This window comes from Chroicocephalus ridibundus, chromosome 5, assembly GCF_963924245.1.
Source record: "Chroicocephalus ridibundus chromosome 5, bChrRid1.1, whole genome shotgun sequence".
NCBI lineage: Eukaryota > Metazoa > Chordata > Aves > Charadriiformes > Laridae > Chroicocephalus > Chroicocephalus ridibundus.
In genome coordinates this window covers 12452167-12474802 of record NC_086288.1, presented here as the reverse complement: position 1 = coordinate 12474802, position 22636 = coordinate 12452167, and the positions used below count along the sequence as shown (strand labels likewise).

The window sequence follows — 22636 nt, the reverse complement described above, 5'->3', positions numbered from 1 at the left end:
AGTCCTCTCAGAACAGTGACAAAAATTTTTTTCTATACAAATGTATACAAATTACACTAGAGACAGAGCCACTGCTGTGAGTGCTATGACTAAAGAGGCAGTATTCCCTTTTTGACTGCTTCCCTGTAACTTTTAGTGTCTCCTGAGTTAGAACCAGTTAAGTTACCATTAGCTTAAAACCAGCAATCAGCATCTCATAGCATCTGGCTACTTGCAGAGTCACGTTATATGCAGTTCACAAGAAGCTATATTAGAACTTGACATGGATTTCATTCACGTTACAGAAATGTATTAATCCCCCCACCTTGAACTCCACATGCTGAATCAATGTGCTAAATAGTTCTGATCAAGTGGCAGATTTGTAATGCTAATAATCCTAGCGTTCCTTTGATTCAATCCCAATCTAGTAATTTATCCTGTTAAAAGTCATAGAAAATACTTTGCAATCATTGCGCCCAAATAAATCACTGTATTTTCAAATGCTTTTAAAAGTAGCAAACTGCACAACAGAAGTCCGCCTCCTGATACTTGCTGCACAGGAAAACAAAACAAAACAAAAATCCCCGTACTTTCTGCCTGGACTCGCAGCGAGCTTTCATTTGTAACCCTCCCAGAGCTGGCTGAAGGCATCCTTACACAGTCCTAATATCTGCCCCTACAAGTGTTTAAAATTAGCCATTCTAGGTGTGTTTTTGTGTACCAGATGCCTTTCACAAGTATCAGAATATCAGCAGATGAAACACCATTCAGTTGCTGGAGGCGTCGAAAAAAAATAGAGTGTATTATTCAAATTTTGTATTTAACATAAGATCTATTATTTCAATAGGAGGGGAGAGGCACAGGGAAATGCATTTGCTCCCACACTAGTTTAATGTAAGCATTCATTGCCTGGATTATGTTCCCCCTTCACAGCTATGGGTTGGGTTTTTTTGAGATTTATAAACCTATGAATTGGAAATGCATGAAGTAGAATTTCAGAATATATATTAAAATGATTTTTTTTTTTTTTATAAATCGAATTACAAGGATAGCTTATGGAAGAAGCGAATACAAGTAGACTTCAATTAAGCACGGTGGAAAATTTCAGAGTCTTATTGTAAAAGAAATCCAGACCAATCTTGGTGGGAGTTCAAGCATATGGAGAGAACCACAACTAGCAGAGAACAAGCCTGGAGCGGCAAGGTGCTGTGGGGATGGGAATGATCTACTACTGCTGAGAGAAGGGGACCCTGGAAGGTTGGAATCTGCTCCTGACACACGGCAAGATTTGGCTACGCAGCCCCTTTTGTCAGTTTCTCCATTCTTAAAATTGAAATTTTTTTATCCTTGTAAAGAAAATTATCCAAAATTTTAAAAAGAAGTAATTAAAAACAATTTGAAAAATTCTATTAGTTACAGATCCTGCTTGCAGAGAGATACCAGTAAAAAAAGTCTTTAAGTATTGTATTAACAATTGTGAACATCTACTTAATGAAGTATATTTGTTTGCTACCTGGATTCTTGTCCTGCATTGTGGTCTGCCATGTGAACTGCTGCTCATACACGCAGCCCAGGGAAATTTAAGGAGCACCATCTGGGTACAAATATATACCAAGTAAAGCTATAAATAGATCAAGCAAGTTCATTACATGCATGAGGTACTTGCCCGCATGAGTATTTTCAGCATGAGGGCCCAAGACTGTTAAACTGATCTCTACAGTTTTCCTACAAACAACCTTGTCTTTTTAGCTGAGAAGCTAAACACTTTAACAGAATTTTTTAATTTCATATCTGAGCTTATCATGCAGTATACATGTCCAGATGGAGAAGAACACAGAGACCACTTTCTGACTCATTTCTAATCAAGCAGTTGGAACAATATGGGAACAACATTTATTTTATTTTTTGTACCCAGAAACTATGAGAAACTCATCTCCAGATGGAATCTCTTGCTTTGAGTACTCTGAAATGCTAACGAATAGAAGACAAATGCCCATCCCCATTCTGTTACACCTATGCATCCACAAGCTGCAGGACAGCATTATGAGTTGACTGTATAACGCATTTTATTTAAATTCTAAGACCTGAAAGGTTAAGGACTAGACCTGGCTGAGACATAGTTTTTCTTCCTCCCTCTCTCCTCAGTCCCTCCCAAGTCAGAAAAGCGCACAGAAAAAGGACTTCTTTAAAGCAGTCTAGACATTAAAAAAAAAAATCCATTTTTTTCATTTTTTTCCGTGTTTTGCACAACTGCAGTTGAAATGAACCCCATGCCACGTAGACTCAAAATAGGGCTGTTTATACCTACATTAATTGGCAAAATAATATATATATCAGATATCTACATGCCTTGGCTGATCTGTGAGTTCAAGACCAGGTGCGGGTTATCCGCTGTAGCCAATCTCCCTGGAGGAAGTTACTATTTTTAGAGATACATGTGTGTGAATAAGGAGACATAGACATACACTCACATCCGTATCTAAAAAAAAAAAAAAAAAAAAAGGTATTTAGATACCTAGATGGAAGTTATGTGTACAAATGGGTCCAAATCTGTTTTAAGCAGGCAGAGAGGCAGAGTCTTTTCTCTGTTCTGTTCCTTTTATAGGAATTCAGTCAGAAATAAATTCTTCTTAGCACACACTTCTCAGGCAAATTCACAATGCTTTACTCAAACGATCCCTTCAGTGTGTTGCATTTGCTCATATTTCTAAAACAAAGCATTTGTCAGAGTTACCTGTCAGTAGTTGCAGGCTTCACGTTTTTGCCCACACTACGTTTTGTACAACTGTGACTGATGTTGTTATATGGTTTGTTATACCGTTTCCACCATTTCTCTGTGAGATTTAGGCAAGCTTTGAGGATGATGAAAACAAATGCATGAAACATAATGCTGATACCACAGTACATTGCTAATTAGATCCTTTATTTTTAATACTCAAATGAATACCAGTGCAGCTCTCTTTATAGTACCTGCTGATCATAAGGGTTTCCATGCTGGATCTATCTGCAATAGATAAGGTAAGTGCTATATGCCCCTACTGAAATCTGATTACCTGAACATGTACCAGGGCCAGAAATTTCAGATTAGAATTTTAGACTGAACGTGAATTTCATAACTCTTTAAATGACTTGAAACAAGTATTTGATATGAAACGCTCCAGATCTAAGATGTTCAGAAACTTGCATCAAATTTAGCAAATTTTAGTACACAAGACACAGCTGAAGATATGAAGGGGATGTATTTAAGTTGTACAGTTGACTCCAAGGTTTATTTTAAGCCAATCTTCAGTTCAATAATAATTTCTAGTCATTCTCTGAATATACAACTCAGATGCTGTATCATGCTGTTACGGACGTTTACATGCTATTTCATATGCCTGTTTCCCTTCCCCTTAAAAAGAAGAAAAACCAAAACAACCCCCCCAAACAACAACCAAAAAACCTAACAAACAACAAAACACATATAGACTCCCAGGGAGGAATACTAGTCGTTAACTATTGGAAATTTCCCTCTGCTGGTAATGTTCCTGCTGCTCATATATTTCTATGTTCAGATTGCATCAGAGACCAATTCTGCCCATATGTGAGAGGACGTGAAAGGAGGGTAACTCTATTTACCTTGGTTCTTGTACGACAGCTTATGTTCTCTCTCTTCATTTAGCTTTTATGCCTTGGATGACTCAGTGCCTAAGTACAAGCAGATCAGAACTACCAGCTTAAATCATGAACTTCAGCTACCCTGTTATTTCTATGCTGAATCACCTATCTGGATCTCTCCTTTGATTTCTGATACTTCTATGTAATTGTAACATTTCTATTAAGCATAGCTGTACATTTGATATTTCTGTCCGCATTTAGCCTCTTACAATTAATTTGGATCAAAGAGATCAAAAGGCAAAGTGTCTTTAGGACACAGCAATGCCTACGCTGAGAGACAGAGATTTTCTCATTAGCAAACATCTCTATTAGCAAAGAGATTGACTGTGTTGGGGGGACTGTACTAAGGCATACTGAAGACTTACAAAGGGGTTAAACAGTCACAGATTCCCAAAATGAAGGTGCAGTGAAAACTGGAAATAAACCATTTGCAGTACAAATCACACCATTCAATATCTTGTCATCAGACCCTGAAAAGAGAGAGTGATCTGAAGCATGTTACAGGAGCCAAATGAGATTAACATACCAGTGGTTTTGAAAATCCCACAAGCTCTCAAAACACATCAGCATCACTCAAAACACAATGTGCGTGTTAGAACAAAGGCACTGAAATCGCCATGCAGTATTGCCTGCACTGTGGTCTCTTCAGCTGAACAGTATTTCCAGGAAAATTAAGAAAAAAGAAAAAAAAATAAATTCACCAACCAACCACATATTCCAAGATCTAATACATAATCCTCTGTTCAGAATAAATTCAGTCTGTATTAAATGCCATCCTAACTTGGCCAGACTGGAAACAGGTAAGGAATGACCTCTGGTAGGCTTAATGTGGCTAGACTTTGTTTCTCTAACTATTTTTGTGACAACTGTCCACATCTGTTTGGTATGTAGGTGGAGGGTGTAAAACACAGATTCCGCTCCTTCATTGGAGATTGCAAATACTAATTTTGAGCATTCTCCTAACAGCCAGCACTGAAGCACTCCCCTCGTGATAAGGCTGTCATCATTGCCATTCCTTCTGAGCATACCAGTTAGTCAAAGAAAGGTGTGAAAACCATACTGCTCTCACCCTCCAAATATAGGGCAGGTCTTTCTGCAGGGCGTCCAGCCAGCACTTCTTGGAGATTTAGAAGCTTTTATCTCAACTATGACTTTTGTCAGGCAGACACCTCTCTTGCAGCTCTTGTGGACACGGCTGGTCCCTGCTCTGAGAGATGAGCTAGCAGGCACATGCATCTTGCAAACCAAGCTTTTCAGCCTCTTCCTGCAACGCAGCTCTAACACCAGCACCCCCCTCCCCTCAGATTCCTTTCATTTCACACAAAAGCCGTAAGCCTTGCAAGAACTAAATTTTAGCTGTCAGTAGATTTCAGAAAAATTTGTTTTGAAGCCCGCTGTCAGAAACACACACAAGACATGACCTGCTATTCTCAACCACTTCAAAAGGTAAGAAAATTAACTTCTCCCTATATCATAAATGCAGCAATGGCTACATAATTTATACAATCACTCGAAGCCAGGTGGACCTTTTATTAAACGTGCTGGAGAACTACTTACAGCTTCAAGGCACTCACAGGCTAGCCCATAATTTTATTCAAATATAAAATGACCTTAATGAAGCCCTGGTGTTGTCTGTCGTGCAATTCACATGAAATGCAGACTGTTAATACTTCACCGAGACCGCCCGTGGAAGACTGGTATTATTTCTGGTGGGTTGTGATAAACGGGGCTTTTCTGTACTTGACAACAATGTGTTAAATGCTATGGGGGCAGCAGAAGATATCTAATGAGTTCAGGTATTTATTTTCTTGCTTTAACTACTTGGCAATGAAATCCTTAGGAAGTTTTGGCATTGACTCCAGCAGGGTTAGGATTTCAGAAGCAGAGGTTACAAATTAACGGCATAGGTAAGTGCATTGCTGGCAATCATCAAACTTATAACGCTTTTTCTAAAGGAAAGATTTGGGCGTTGGAATTTTACAGAATGGTTATTGGTTTTCTCTTCATTACACTAAAAAAATGTAAATAAATGAAACGGGGACTTGGGAGACTCTTAAAGTAATCATGACTAACCTGAAAGTTCAGAAATTAGCACATGAGCTGGCCTGAAAGCCATCTGCATAAAGAAAATATGGCCTGTGAAAAGTCAGTTTAAAGCCCAGTCTAATCCCAATACCCCATGTAAAAACTATGGAGACCATCATACTGGTGCTGGAGAATTTTTTTTTCCCTGTGTACTTCTTGTGACTTTTCCAGCCAAACCATTTGCGTGCTTCTTCAAAGTAGCTAGAGAAGTGGATCTAAAATTCATCCACCTTCATACATTCTTTCAGTTTCCATGACACCAAGCATAGCATCCTTCCACAAGAAAAAGGTACAATCTCTTCATTGCTATAGCCTGAGGGTGCTGACATGCTGTGAATATTATCCCTTTCAGTGATAGGAATATTGCCATTATAAAGATGGAAAACAAAAATGAAATTTTAATTATTTTTTTTGGTAGCCGACTGAATATTGTGCACTTGAACAAATTCGACTGAATGCACTCTCAGATCCTGAAACTCTTGCCAACAGGTGGAGACAACTGTTGGATAACAGCATGAACATCAGGTTTATTTTCAAGTTAATCAAACCTGCAATAATTCTCCAATGGATGGATTCAAATTCTGTTTTATTAAATAAGGAGACACAGGAGAAGACAAGCTCGGGCCCGGGCCTGTGAAAAGTATAGCACTCACAGATGGATACTAATAACCTCCACTCCCACCAATGTCCATTCACATTGAGATTATGGAGGATCTTTGAGGCTTGTGCTGGTAAATACAGATTTGCAGAGCACTGAAGACACTACTGAGTCACCTCAGGTATTCATTAATACTTTGTGTATTATACATTAGTATTTGCCTGGTGTGGCAAGTCTTACTGTGATGTTAACACACTTATCATGGGGCATCCTTACATATTTAAAAGGTTAATAAAAGTCAGTATTGTACTATTTCCAGGCAGATCTCTTTAACTGAATATGGCAGTTAACTTGTTAGGAACGTCTAATGAAGGAATATCCATTCATTTTACACTTCCCTCCTCCTTGGTTACAGTTTCCCATCCTCTCAACATACCCTCAACAACTGTCCAAGTGGCTGCATGGTCTCTTCAAGGGATGATGCAAAGTTTTATCTACTGGAACCAAATCTGCAAAACATTACAATAATTACTCCCGAACTGGAATGGGCGTAAGGTATGGAGCTGCTATGTATCTGATAGGCCTTAGGTATGCACATATTTCCAAATTAAGCAACTCCCTGATTAGCAAGAACTGTTGGGTGGCTATTCTAAATTACGTGAACTCCTCTAGCTCACCTAGCAAGTACAATTGACTAGTTGCTATAAATCTCTAAGCCATCTGCAAATAACTAACCAGCTGTCCACACTTGTCGCAGCTGTGATTGTTCCTCTGCATGCACTGGTAAAAGACATCAAACAAAACACAGTTAAGAACATACAGCATCTGGGTTTTACAGCATTTGGGTGGTCAACTCTTCCTCAGATCGAAGGGGAACAGTGTTCACTGAAAGTTGAGAGAAGCGGCTTTGGTTCTTGCTGTGACGCAGACACGTCTGATAACCCAGAACTATGCGGGGAAATGTAAAATAATGAAAGCATCTCTTTTAATAGGCATTTATGAAGCACCTGTTTTATGAAACATATGAAGTATATATCTTGTATTTACAATAAGGCATTTTTATTTATAATTGTAAGGACCTTGACTATTCACGGTGCAACAGGAGGGCATAAAATCCCACAAGATTACCACAGTAACATTCTTAGTAATAAACCTCTGGGCTACATCAGACACTTCTACCTCTTTCATAGAAGACATTTTCTCATAAAACCTCTTTCAATGACATTTAGTCACAGTGCTCAACTTCTGGCCCATTCTCAGCAAGAACTAAACATGATCTTAACTATAACCATTTGTGTAAACATCATCCCAAGCTGGGATATGAAGCATTCTCCAAATTACCTTAATATAATGTAGACATCAGAAATAATGTCTATCCTGAATTTTAGAATACCTACTAGTGAGTTTTATGACAGCAAAATCACTACCTTAGTAAAGTGAAAGGTGACTTTTAAGTATCAGTCTCATTTGCAAATAAGAGATTTTAGGAGTTGCCGTATTGACCTAAGCACAGGGTGAGACACAGTTATACTTGCCTCCTTACTATTATTACTACCAAACAGTCTATTGTTTTACACATGCACAGTAGCTCCAGTTTTGCAGGCTAATCCACAACAGATTGGTCTAGTCAGAAACAAAGATAACAGCCTTGTGATAAAGCTAGCAGAGTTATCTTTGCATTGGCGAAAACTATTTCTGGTCTATGGACATAAAATAAATTGTCCAGAAAAGACCAACAGCAATCATTGGGCTGACTCAACACAGAATTGGCTGAGAACTAAGAACAGATTCTACACATTGAACGTACAAGATAATCAATAGAAGATATTCTATACTAAAAATTCATTGCTTGCTTTGTTATTTGTCATAAGTCTAAGAGCAGAAAGATGGGTATATAAATTAGTTAATGGGAATGATGCCTTTAATTATTGGAGAAAGAGTGATAGATCATGCATATTTAGAAACCAAATAATATCAATTATCTGTTGCCACTGAACTGCTAACAATTAGAAATTATTAATTCAGAAAAAAATAGTTATACAGTCATATTTTTTATTAAAAATAGGCTATGGGCTCTCGTAACTTCCATCTCAGTAAGTGCTGGTTAGTAGACTAGGACAGAAAAATAAAAGGAAAAAAAAGACTGACTGGGACTTAGATGGATAAAGAAAAGAGAATGTCTCTAGAGGAAAAAAACCCAACCAAACAAACTATAGAACACTGAAATTTTCCTATGTGCTTTCTTAAGCATGGGTTAGCAGGCCAGGGAAGTAAAAAGGACAGATGAGTTCCCTGAAGAATCTATATGCACTAGAGGATCTCGACTGCCTTAGACATAGCTCTTTACTTTGCCATACAGTTAAGCTGTTTGGTAGCTTTCTCTAATTCACCTATGGATCTAGCTGGGCAATACTCTGTGAGCAATACAACCCTCCATACTCAAACACCAAGCAACACACAAAACTGCTAAAGGCAACTAGCAAACGTACAAGCTCAGGCCTGAGCACAAAGTGACCAAGACCCTCATCATCTCAGGGAGCATTCCCACCACCTGTAAAGGCAGCAAGGAAAGACTGGAATCAACAGCAATGGGGCAACAAACAAAGATATTTCAAACATCATGACACTGGGTACCAGTGAGAAATGGGTGTCAGGGCAGAACTGAGATGGGGATAAAGGTATATGGATTAGTCAATTAAGTTTCATAGTCTCTGAGAGGAAGAATGTCTCCCCACTGATGACGCCACAAGGGTCACAAGCTACTTCCATGGCTATTATCAACATGAATTCACTTCTCCAGGATTCAGGTTCGTTCATGTGACTTTCATCTAATGGCTATTTTAGCCATTTCTCTGGCAAAGTCAATGATGATACTATTGGCTTTTGAAGTATTTCATCCCTACCTGTGATAGCTTTGCCACTCTGGGTTGCATTTAATCATGATATTCCCTTTTGCTGGCACTCAACATTTAAACAGAAGTTTTGGAAGAGAAAGACTTTCAACTTCTTTTATGATGCGAGACAGATGCTCCAGCAAATGCTTGTTTTGTGGAGGCTTACAGGCAGCTCTCTGCATTCGTTGGCTATCTTCAGGCACAAAAAATAGAAGTGGCTCTGACTACGTTTTTCTCGCAAGTGCCTTTTCTTGCAGCTTCCTCTTCTATAAACAACAGTCACAAAAAGTAAAAAAACCTGACATTAGTTCATCACTGTCACCCAGCTAAGTTCTTCCCAGATGATAAAGGACATGGTATGCAGAGATCCCGTCTTGAAAGCTGACGCTTCAGGCCATAGGGTTTACCTCTGCCTACTGTGCAGCGCTTCTGCCAGACCTGTTTTGACAGTCTCCAAGCGTGGAAAAGAGCTGGGTGGTAGTTCCAGACAGGTACCGTCCCCAAAACCGTAAAGGACTACCACGATCACCTTCTCTAACCTTCCTTGTGCACATACTACCACAATTTTCCCAGAAAATAGGATAATTTTTCCAGGACGTGACTTTTAGAGAGCTAGCCAAGCCCATTCAAATAACATTAAGTTACAGGCAATCGTTTAGGAAATCGCATCTTACTACAAGCCTGAATTTGTCTCACTTCCACTGACAACTACTGATCCTTGTTATATCTTTGTCTGTGATGGCAATCTTTATCTCATACCAAGTACCATTCTCGTGTGTATCTAGACACAGTGCTAAAGTCATGCATATACACAGCAAGGGCCAAAGATCTTATAGTTTAGGGACCACACTATGGGAAGTCAGAAATCTGTTGGCACACTATCACAGGGAGAAGAAATACAGCATTGCAAACTTTAGTTCAATTTCTTTAAATATAGTTGTCATCAAATACACGCATTGATTCCTGCAGAAGTGTAATATTTGAGTTGGGAAGAAGTCAGGTCTGTGCTCTAGGGTGGAACTAGCATCCAAAGCTGGAAGAAGCTGATTAAAATGCAATATATCATCAAAAAAGGAAAGGGAAACCAAACTGTTTCTGAACCTGAAATTCTGAGACATGAAAGGTTTACTAAAATAAAAACTTTCTTCAAACTCAGAAATGCAAGATCTTTTCTGGAGAGCAAAAACTTTCCAAAACAGGGTGGGTTTTTTTGTTGAAAATCCATTTCACTACTAAAGAAAAAACAGTTTTGATGGAAAAATTCACAGTCAGGTTTTCTAGTACTCAGCAGCAGGAATTTAATCATCTTCTGCAAAAGCATGAAAGAGCAGGATCTTCCTCTTTACATAGAGGGGACCATAATTTAGTCTTTTAAGAATTCATGAAAAAGACTTAGGAGTGTTCAGCTCAAAGCCATTCTATGCATAGCAAATGTGCCGTGCCTGACTGGCAGTCTTCTGTTCATAAACGACACCGCCACACTTCCCGATTGCTGGTGTCCCACCTCTCCAAGCTGACCCCGAGCAGCAGACAGCAATCAGCAGATGTTCTTTAAACCCAGAGTCAGAAAGAGCATAATCCTACTCTGCTTCCCCTTACTTTGTATGTAAAGCAATAGCCTTTGGCTATTTTTGTCAACCTGGTAAGGGGTGGGGAGAAAGGAAAAAAAAAAAAACAACCTAGAAGAGAGGAAATAGGTGCAGAGCACATGAAAAGAGATGTGAAGACAAAAAAATGGGTGAGAAGTCCAAGGGAAAGACTTATTGGAAGTGTGGAAAGTAAAGAAATTATACCTCCCCGAAAAAAAAAAAAAAGAGAGAGAAAACTAAGTAGGAAATGAAGAGGCTAGAGGATTGAACAAAAAATAAGGCAAGACATCAAAGGCAGTATTATAACGAGACATAATGGATTTTACTCAGACAGCTCCTCTTCTCCAGTGTGAAGAGTCTTGATATAGTATTTAGTAAAGGTATGAATTTCATGGACAACCAGATGGTATTTCAAACACATGGACATATAAAGAGCGATAAGAGACCAGGCGCAGAGATTACACAATCTCGCAAAAGCTGCCTCACTCAAGGAACACGATACTGGCAGGTAAAACTAGAAGACAGGGAGTGTATAATAAAAGCTTAAAAAGGCACAAGAGGGGAATGCGTATTCTGTACAAGAAGCAATCATGAACGAGACTGCAGCATCAGACTGTTCTGTTTTAAAGATTTATTTTTTTTTTTAGTATAAACACAGACGTGATTTAAGAATCTCTATTACAGAGTCTTCTGAAAGGGCAAAGGAACAGAAATGTATTTCTGTCTTCTAACAGAATATACTGAAACGGAAAAGGAAAAAGCATACTAACATTTTAGCTAGCATCACAGAATGTAAAACCAGAGAGATCTTTATCAGGTACTGATACAGAACTCTTGCATAATTGGAAAATCCAAGAAATCTTTTATAGTGAAACTTGTTAGACACCCAGAGCTTTGATAATAAGGGACTGGAATTGCTCTGCTAGTATGACAGTAACAACTAGGTGTAAAAGCTTCTCAAGTGCTCCACAAAACAATTTAAAGAAAAAAATAAAACCGTACAGCTTATTGTACTGGGTCTGAACCCAGCCAACCCATAACACATATACAACTAATAACAACACATTTTACACTAATCTTAAGATTAGACATATATGTTAATTAAAGGTGGATTCAAGAGCCTGGTAGGTAGATTCATTCTTAGTACTGCTGTGTAATGTCAGACACATTCAACACAACATAACAGTGACTGTGCTAGAAATTACTTTTTTGACAAGGACTGCAAGGTGAAACAATAAATAGAAGAGCACAGTTTAATGATGTGTGATTTACAAAGCTGGAAGCCAGAGATCAATCTGATGTATAATTCTTTTTAAAATACATATATTATCTGGTGAGATACTCTTACAATGACTTGCAGAAACAAGATGCCTTGTAAGGAGAGATTTCAATAGTAAGAGGCAAACCAAAGAGCATACAAAAAGGGAGGAAGCCCAATGGATGGAACAAATTGTGGGGAAGAATAACATCCTATATAATTAAGCCCATGTTCAGGGACAAACGATGATGGTTCATAGACAAATATGTCAGTAGTAGGGGGCTGTCTTGGCAGAGGAGCATACAGAGATATACTTTGTTATGGAGCACCCCAGTGCCAGGGGTCCCCTCCCATGATAAAGGCTTCAAGACACTATGGAATATAAATTAATTTTAAAAAGCTATTTCTCATTATGTGTGTAGCACAAGGGAGCACTCGACAACTCATCCTATTCCATGTATCCCTGGAGGAACTACACTCCTATGCAGATGTAATGTTTAAGAAGTATACAAGATATACTCAAACCAGGACTCCAGAGAATTACAAGGCCACAATTTACGTTTCTGTGCTTTGGGAACTAAAAAGATGAACATTTTTTTCCTCCAGTTTTGTCTCAAACTGAAAATAAGGTTAAAATAAATGGTCTACCTTTCCAGTTTACAGCAGGGGCTATTACATACATAGACACAGTTAAACACATCAAATTTGAGACTGAAACTCTGACAGACCCTTAGGTCTAGCAGTATAATTGAATATCACTATGATTATACTGTCAGAAGCAAATGAACAGGCACTTCACTTTATTGATGTTATTTCCAAGTCACTCTTGAGAGGGAAAAGAAATGAACAATTATTTGAAAAAGCTATTATATCTTTAAGTAGCAAAGAATCAAAGATGCTAGCTTTTCATATTTCAATGTAGAATAGCAATAAAACAAACAGGTTAATCTTTTCATCATCTCCTTCACTTCTCCTCAGTTCAGTTTTCTAAGGTTTATCTCAAATAATTTACTAAGAGGAGCCAAAAAATAAATAATGCCCTTGTTAAGCCTCTCTTGTAAAACACAGCTGCTGTGTTTTGTTTCATAAGCAAAACAATCTTTACAACCTTTCTCCACCTACTAGAACTGGTGAAAGAGGTGTTTCCACTCATCCATTTTTTGAACTAAACCCCATTGTTTCCACCAGCATGGTAAGAACCTAAATCAGTAATTTTCAACCTATCCTGGCTGGGGAATTACTTCTAAGGGGACCATGAAATGCACTGAAGAACAGTAAGCCTATTATTGATGAGCCTCAATTCACAGCAGATTCATTCGCCAACTCGTAGGTTTATGAAGCTTGGCATCCACTAATATGGGCAGCGGGTCAGAGAGTACATATAACGCTGGTAGATTTAATACAGTAAATTTTAAAAATTGAGGTTTCACTCAAGTGATTTGGGTTTTCTCCTCCAGATAACAGAACTGTAGTTCTTAATAGAACCTTCTGAGATGCTACATCTAAATGCAGTCATGAACAAGCAGGAAACCCTGGGGGGTCTCTAACCCCTGCTCACCCACATTCAGGACCTGGTCAAACTGTGCAGTGGTTGACCTGTGGCCTACCCATCTAGTTTTCTTTTCCAGAGAAACCAAAAGACTAGGGAGGGAAATGAGGAGTGAGTTGGGCACAAATGAAGTCCTGGGTCACATCCCACTACGGAATCAAGACACAGCAGGGTAAGCCTGTTTGGACATAACATAAAGTTACAAAATATTTTACCTCCTCTTTCTTCTTGTAGTTGCCATATACTGCCCTAAATTGTGTGGTACCACAGATACAGTTGGTTTTAAACCTTATCCTTTAGCAGTTATGCCTCTGCCAAGATGACTGTGGAAGTTATGAGAATTAAATATTATTTCAAGATATAGTATTACTATTTAATATCCTCTTACATTTTACATTTCTTGCCTCAGCACCATTCTGCTGCTTACATAGACAGCAGTTGGTTCTGAAGCACCCCAAGATTCTTTCCCGTGAAAGGTTCTTTTCTTGTGAAAGATTCTAGCACTGTGAGGGTACTAGACGATAACGCTGTAGGATGCAATCCTGCATTAGTAAGGTGACAGATTACACGGACTACTCAGTCTTTTCTAGATCTGATTTCTATGAGTCAATGATTGTATTGTTCTCTCCCTTCTGTACCAAAGAAGTCATCAAGTGACCAGTACTCAAACTCAACTGAAAGGGCAGAAGTCGGGCTTGTCTTGAAATGAATGCTCTTTCTGTGCAGGTTAGCTATGCAGAAGTTATTGGGAAGTGGAGAAATCGTTGGGCTATCCCTTCATAAAGATCTAACTCCTCATCAGCCTGGCTCATGGTGTAAGGAGGCAGAGGTCACTTGAAACTCAGTCATCTCACATGATAATGCGCTATGAGCTCCATCAAACAAGTGCGGCAAAATAATGGGTTCTTTTAGTCCTTTACTTACATGAGAAAAGTAGAAAGTGCCCTCACCTCTTACCAGGAAAAGTGACTCTTAAAGTGCCAATACTGAACTAACTGTAGGTTTCTCTCCCCTTTTGCTGAAAATGTTCCTGTACTCTGTGAGGTACCATGTATGGGGGCAGCACAGAAATATATCTGCATGAATCAGTGAGCTACAATGGGGTTAACATGCTAGCCACAGGCTGCCACAGTATTCTAAGAACCCAAGGTAACACATACCATTTTAAAGCCAAAACACCAACGGGACTAGAACAAACCACCACTTTATCAAAAGCAAGCCATTCTCCTAAGGACGGCATACCAAAAGGAGGTGCTCCAGATTCACGGGCAGCACTGAGAATCAATGCTGATACCGATTTGTTTCTGAGGAAGATTTTCTTCTTTCTGTGTCACTTCCTACTGCAGAGATCTGAAGATAGCACCTGTATGAATATCGTTGCAAACAAATGCTGACAATAACCAAAGAGCATGCAAAAAATCTAACTGCTTTTGCAATCAGTAAACTTGGAGGATCAATGCAATCTTCAATGAATCAATACTTCACCACTTTGAAGGGAAAGCTGTACCTTATGACTTGATCCAGAGCTCAGTGGACTTGCTGTCTTTCCACTGACTGCAAGCCAGTCGTGAACGTGAAAGAAGATGTGAGATTCAACAAGGCAAAAAGCATCTTATCTAACGACAAAACTCAGTGCCCCAGTGCTGAAGTGGTTGTGCAAGTAGTGCTGCAGACTAAGGTTATTTTGTTGTTGTAGTTCCTATAGGTCAAATTCATCCTTTTAAATTTAGTTAAAGCTAAACCAGTCTCCTAACGTCACAAAGTCCCCCCACCACTTGGCATAACTGAACACATCCGCAGAAGTGAAGTCTAGCACTGAACCACAGCAGAACTAGCAGGCAGAAGTGTGGCTCACTAGCAAACGCAGTGGGACAGCTTGTCGGCACTACTGCTGACTCTAGCCGATGTTATAAATCCTTGATTTTGATAAATATCGAGAACCAGTTTTTGAAAAACTACCGAAAGCCAGGCCTACGTGATGGTTCCGGGAGCTCCTCTGAGTTCCTAACACCTCCAAGTTCCACACCCCAGCCACCCTTCAATTTCACGATGGATAAGGCTCAGAGATGCACTAATCTCCATCTCCCTCCCCCATTGAGTCGCTTTCTATTAGGAATGAATCCTGGGTGCCTGGAACGGAACATAATTATGGCAGGCCCTGGAAGCCTGAAATCTCCAACCCTTGATTAATTCACACTTATCCATATGTAAATTCAGTGTGAATGCTCTCAGCACATTTTCCTCATTAGAATTCAACAAAAGTTTAGGCAAACAATTGTTTTAGTAAAGGAACAAATGTAGCTACAGTACTGAATTAAGTCTGTAAAGAGAGAAATCTTCAACTTCAGTGTTTAATTTGCACATCAGTACAAATCTACAGGGGAGCCCAAAACCAAAACTACTACCAAAGCATCTTAAAATATGTAAAAGGCAAGCCCAAAGTCATTGATCATGGAACAAAAACCTGAGTACAAGGGAAGAAACTGTTTTTGAACTGAATGGGCATAGATCAAGACTGGCCACATAGTATGTGTGGAGGGACACACCGGGTTTCGCAGTGGGATGGCCATGCCCTCCTCATGCAATCTGGCACGGACGTGCTGCACTTGAGGGCCAAAGAGGGAAGGAAGAAGTCAGAGTCATCTTAGGCCACATACAAGATTCATGTCTCAAAGATACAGTTGACACTTGCTGCCAGTCTGTACGAGCCATTACAAAAAACGAGGCATCTGCCCCTCATTGAAAACGGGCTGGTCATACGCGCAGCACGTGCATTGAAATTTGTGATGGCATGCCCTGGAAAAGCAGAATACGGAGAATGCAAAACCGCCTGACTCACACATGCTTCTGGTGCAAAATACTCAGGGTGCAATTTACTTCGCATAATAATCATATCCATTCTGCGAGATACTCTGCTGCACCCCAGGATTCAAGCTGAATATTACAAACTGTATTGAATACTAAAGATTTGACATTTACCCACATATGAATCATGTGTACAGTGGCAGTTACCATCCCTCCCTAGCCCCAAGCACCTGACAGATGCCCACGTTAGTAGTCAACCAAGGTTCCCTCAAATAAGAGCTGGAGAGAGGGAAGTTCTCACCTTGACTCATCTTCTGGAAGGCTCCCTTACTCTACGGATTCAGAGCTGGGAGGAAGTGTTAGGACTTGTGCTACAACAGGTAGTAAGAATACTTCCAATTGATGCTAAGTTATTAAATGTAGACACTGTGGCTAGAGCCTTTTCAAACAGAAATAAGAGCTAATTTGTTCTGAATAAGAAAAAAGACCAATCAGAAACCCTAGCCAACATCATGGATTATTCTTCTGGAGAGAAAAAGAACATCCTCTATATTATTAGAGCACTCTTCTACTAGAAAAGTTGATTTTGGAGAAATAAAAAGCATCTGAAACAAAAATTCCAGATGCTTTTGTTCTTTCTCTGGTTAAAGCCCACTTAGTCAAGAAGCAAACAAAATTGGACTCACTGCTCTGATACCATACTTCAAGCCAATAAAAATAAAGATGCTGGTTTGCAAAGGCTGTAGCAGATGATGCAAAAGCAAAGTGTGTCCTAGCACGAGAACCTCAGAGCTCTGCATTCCCTGTCAATGCACATGTCACAACTCTGCCTCGTTCTTCTGGATTTGCAAGCAGTGACCTAAGTACAAGCTCCCTGAAAGCAAAGGCTTTCAAACACGGTGACTGAACTGGTTCAAATAGCACACTTTGTCTGTTCTGTCTGGTGCACTATAAATAAATCCTGGAAAGCTGTATTTGAAGATTTCCACAACAAGCTCCGATATAATTCCAACCTGGTTTTGATTTGGGGTTGGCAGGGTTGTCAGGGTAGGAGGTCTACCAACCCTCCTTCGAATTCAAGAATGGTATCTTGCTACAGTTGCCTATAGGTTTTAAAATCAGGAGGCACCCTGTTAGCAAAGGGTCATTGGCATGCACTGTAGCAGAAAACAGGAAATATAATTAAGCATACAGCTGTGAGGTAAGATCTTTGGCAGGAGAGAGTGAGCTTTGGGAAGAAAGTGGCAAGGGCAAAGCACTATGAAGTAGCACAGTAACGCGGTCAAGAAGGGGAATGAAGCATGGGGTAGAGATGAAGAGATGGGTGTGGAGGTGGGAGGAGCAGATAAAGCAGCACAAGGCGATAAAATGACAGTAAAAGAAAGAAGGCAAAGCATACAGAAGAAAAGAACGTATGTAAGGAAAAACATCTCTCTTAGGAGTAATAGTTCTTTAGTAAGGAAAGGAACCACAAGGTTACGCAACAGGATATACTGTTTTCTGTATAGAAGGAGTTTATTTAAGCTTATAAGAAACCTCAAAAAAAATCTGTGGGAGAAAAGAAAAAAAAAAGAGAGAGAGAGTAACATCATATTTCTTTCGACTTTTAAATTGCTCTTTAGGTCATATTTCACCCTCCCCTCCCACCCCCCAAGTATTTTCCAGGATGGAATTTTCTTCTTCCCACTCCAGGATTTGGCGTGGGCAGAGCACCGCAGATGCTGCTGAACTCAGAAACCAAGAGCCTGATTCATTCTTCCCTTGAATCTTGTGCTATCATTTAGCCTGGGACCGAGCAAACGGCAAAGGCTGCAACTCAGAAAGATAGTTTTACACAGCTTGTACGTTCACTTTTTCTCAGCATAACGGTGGTACAAGAGGAAGAGTAAAGATAAATCCAGTTCTGAATCCCTGCTAGTTTGTCAAGTATTTAAGACATGTTTAATTATTTTCCCTCCTGTTCCAGCAGACTTATGTTCTAAAACTCCTCTGAGTTTTGACTGTACGCAGAGGGCACGTTTTCCCTAAGGTAAGGCCAACAACTATTTTTCAACTTCACAGAACAAAAATCCTGAAAATGAAGACAACCTCATACAATCAATCAAGTCCAGATTATTTTCTGCGAGCTTCATTTCAGCCTCTGGTACTGTACAATCACACTGCTGGGTAGCAATCCAGTACTCAAAAAGGATTCTCAGAGTAAACTGTAAGGAGTCATATGACATAAAAGAAGCTGCCCCCAAAATAAGTGATACAGTATTTGCATTTTTGAAGGCTGAGGCCACTTTCAGTAAGAAAGATTTCCTGCTTACTTCATTTTAGACTTTAAAACAAACAAAAGCTCTAACATTTTAAAAGGTTAGACACATTTTTTACTCCCACTGTTCCTTAATAAAACACCATTTGTGTGGGAAACCAGCTTAGTGCATACTTTAAAAACAGGCAAACCATTAATTGATCCAGCATGTTGGCAGTTTTCGAGAAACTCACTAGACAAGAAAAAGCAATGCATCTTAAGTTTGGAAACAGCCTGAGATTTACTCTAAGGGTGCATAAGTATGCCAAGCTCCTACTACTTTACACTGCTTAGGATATAATCTGTGATACTTAAAGTACCAAGAAGTATAATCTGAACAGCTACTAAACCATGTGCAGGTTATAAAGCACAGTTTTAAAAAGCTCAAGAGGTTATGAGTTGCTTGTCTCACAAAACCAATGGAAAATACTAAAAAAAACCCCATCTTCCACCAGTCCTACCAAAGAAATGTGAATTTGCCCAAATAAACGGTTAATCTCTTAAAGAGACTGCACACAAGAGGTTCCAAAAGCGCTACTTTTGCATCAGCAGCATTACAGTGTTATAGTTAGGCAACAAATTGTTTTTCAGCATATCCATGCTAGCTAGTTTAATGTGGAAATTTAAAATGTCATTAGAATAACATCCTGTTTTTGCAGCCTTTCTGTGTTTCAATCTACCCCTAACTCTGCTAAGATTCAACTGGCATGAAACAGCTGGGCATGATTAGTTACTGGATGCAAACCAAACTGAGATTTCACAATAAGTGGCATTTTAGTCTCCATGGCATAGACTGCCGGTATAAAAGACCAGTGACCCCTGGCAGAAAACACCATCCCTACATATAAATGTGGCGATATGTTTTTAAAATAACATTATTTCAGATCGAACATTGGTACAAACCCAGCTTTTTCTGTGGGCATAACCCGAGGTTTGGGTTGTTTCCAGTGACTGGATTTCTGCTCGGTTCTAGTAGACGTGCACATGCTGGGACCTGAGCACCCATGTGCTGACACCGCGAGCACAAACTCCATCAGACCGTTCACGTGGGAGAGTGAAAGCCCCCTCAGTCTCGGACAAAATATCTCGTGTTCTCACCAAATCAGATACTAGGCATTCCTACTCGATCCCACAGCTTTTACACCATCACAGGCAAGACACTGTGTTCCCTACTTTATTGCACCTCCTGATAAGCCTGCACCATAAACACTATGCTTCTCCTCTTCCAAAGGTTTCAATCATACCCGATCCCACACGGCACCTGCCAGAGGATCCAAAGGACACAACAAAACATCGGTGCCCCACAGCAGGCTCAGGGTCCCACCCATTCCTCTGACTAGACCCAAACTTTACATCTCCCAAACTTTTCACCCCTGCAGCTCCAGCGTGCATTGCTGCTAGCTGCACATCCATCCTTTGCCACGGGAGCACGGAGAGGTGCTCCATGGCCCCTGGCATGGGCACTCACCACCCGGCGAGGCCCGCAGCCCACCCTGCTCCCTGCCAGGAGGTGTGAGGACACCTTCCACCCCAGCAGCTCCCACCCCAGGGATGAGGGACAGGAGAGCAGGCTGCCACGCACAGGAAAAATGGGGCCCGGCTGCCCACCCAGCAGAGACCTCGAGGTGCGGGCAGGGTGCCGGGGCTCACCTGCATGGGGCATGGTGATGGTCTCGTTGGCATTGCTGGAGCCCACGTTGTAGATGACCACGGCGGAGGCGTTCTGGGCGGCGGCGTGGCGGATCTTGTCCTTGTAGGTGCAGTTGCCCCGCGGGATGAGGGCCACCCAGCTCTTGCCCGGCGCCGGGGCGTTGAAGCGGGTGCCGGGGTCGCAGGCGTAGCGGTCGGCGGGGGAGGCGGAGAGGGCCACCTGCCCGCGGGCGTCCTGCTTGGGCGACTGCTCGCCGTAGCGCCCGCACTCGCTCTTCTCGCTGCGGAGCTCGGCGCTGCCGGCCGCCGGGTCGGCGTAGGTGATGTTGACGAAGGCCGTGTACCACTCCTCCTTCTCGGCAACGGTGAAGTCCAGGCACAGCAGATGCACGAAACAAAAGGACAGCAGCCATGTTGAGAGAGCCAGGCTGCGGCACGCTTGGATCACAGACATTGCCATCTTCATCTGCCGGAGCCCCCCCCACCCCGGCCGGCCCGGCCCGCCCCCGCCGCCCGTCTGTGCCTGCGTGCGCCTGTGGCGTGCCCCGAGCCGCCGGCTCCGTGCGGGGCGGCGCTGCTCCCGCCGCCGTGCGGGGAAGGGCGGGGGAGGGGGGAGCCCTCCCCTCTGCAGCCCGCTGCCTAATTCATCGCGGGGCCCTTTGATTTTCCTCGGGCTGGCCCCGTCTCCGCCCTCCCCCCGCCTCGGTCCCCTCCGCCGCCGCCGCGCTTCCTCCTGCCCGCACAGCTGCCTCCCCCGCTGCTGGCAGCCCGGGCGGGAGGAGGAGGAAGGCGGGGGGGGAGGATTTACACGCACACGCACAGAGGCGCGGCGCCGGGCCCGGCCCCCCCGCGGGCGCCCCGGGGGTGCGGGGCGGCGGGGGGCAGCCGGCGGCGGCGGCAGGAGCGGGCGGGGCGGCGGCGCCACCTGGCGGCAGAGCCGGGGGGAGGCGGCGGGCGCGTGGGGGGGGGTTAACATTTGGGCTCCACGGACACGGGTGGAAAAGAAGAGTTTAATTTTGACGCGGTGAAAGCCCAGGTTTGGGGATTTTTACTGCCTAAACCACACACACCATCCCCCCGCCCAAAAAAAAAAGTTTTGGCCGAGGCTCAAATGCCTTTCAAAAGGCATTTCAAACTCCACTTTGTGCAAGTGAGTAGCAAAAATTCTGCTTTTCCATAACTACGCTCAATAACAAAAGGATGTCTCACAAGATTAATATATATATATTGCCTATTTCAGCCCCCTTATTATTAAAATCTGCTGCTAGAAATACCATTCCCTTTAATTTAGATGAGACGCGTAAGTATCTCGCTAGTGTCAATATTTGCCGGTTCCCAGTTTATGTTCATAGGAGCCACTGAAAGAAACATTGAAGGAAAGAGATGACAGCCTTAACCACACTTTGCACGCACGCACGCTCCTTTGAAAAAGTTATTTCCCCAAAGCTGAAAAAAGTGAATTTGGAAAAAAAAAAAAAAGTATAGGCGAATAGGGGAATAAAATAGAGACGTTTACAGGGAAATACGGTATGTTGCCAAAAATTCTATCATCAAGCAAGAGGATAACCTTCCTTGAAAGCCCATTCCTGGAGAAGTGAAGTCAGCAACTAAGAAGAAAAAATTACCATGTAGGACTAAAATTGAGAGGTGAAAGTAGATGGCGATCAACATTTATTAGAAAGCGTTGAGATTTCATGAAGGGAAGCAAAAGCCCTAAGGGGAAAATCCATGCCTGGAAGGGCTATGGGCAATAAAGCATTTGTATATTTGGAAGAAGTATTACTAGAAGAGAAGGCAAAAAAGGTATAAATGACCAGTAAATAGTTCGGGTTTATATTTGGAAAGAAAGGGAGGATGTGTTTGGCAGATTATTGACTCATAAAAACGAGGTTAAGAAGCATCTCCCAAGAACATACAAAAACCAGCAGACCCGGAAAAATGGCACACATGAATCCCAAAAGAGTGGGCGGGAGGGCGGAGAGAATAACCAGCTCCCTGATGCTACTTCAAGTAAATCTTGCCGTAACAGGAAAATCTTGAAAGATTGAGTGTTTGGTTTCCTGGTAAGATCCAGAAAAACTAATTACGGTGACCAGGTAGTTAACAGGCCAGTTAGCCTAATGTTAACCATCCCCAAGAAAAACAAGAGAGAAAAAATCCAATCTATGGATAAAGTTTGTTTTTATGGGAAGTGGCCTGCCAAGCAAACACGACTTGTGTTTTTGCGAGGAAATTATCAGCATGGTTAGTAAAGTTACACAGCCATGGCCGTAACA

General features: G+C 41.5%; 1 protein-coding gene across 1 annotated transcript in view; it reads right to left on the bottom strand.

Moving 5' to 3' along the window:
- Positions 1–21139, bottom strand: part of RNF150 (ring finger protein 150) — a 126889-nt gene extending 105750 nt beyond the window's left edge. The window contains exon 1 of the mRNA XM_063337011.1: positions 20361–21139. Coding sequence (XP_063193081.1) covers positions 20361–20826 — 466 coding nt within the window. The 5' untranslated portion in view covers positions 20827–21139. The remainder of the gene's footprint in view (positions 1–20360) is intronic.
- Positions 21140–22636: the final 1497 nt, after the last annotated feature.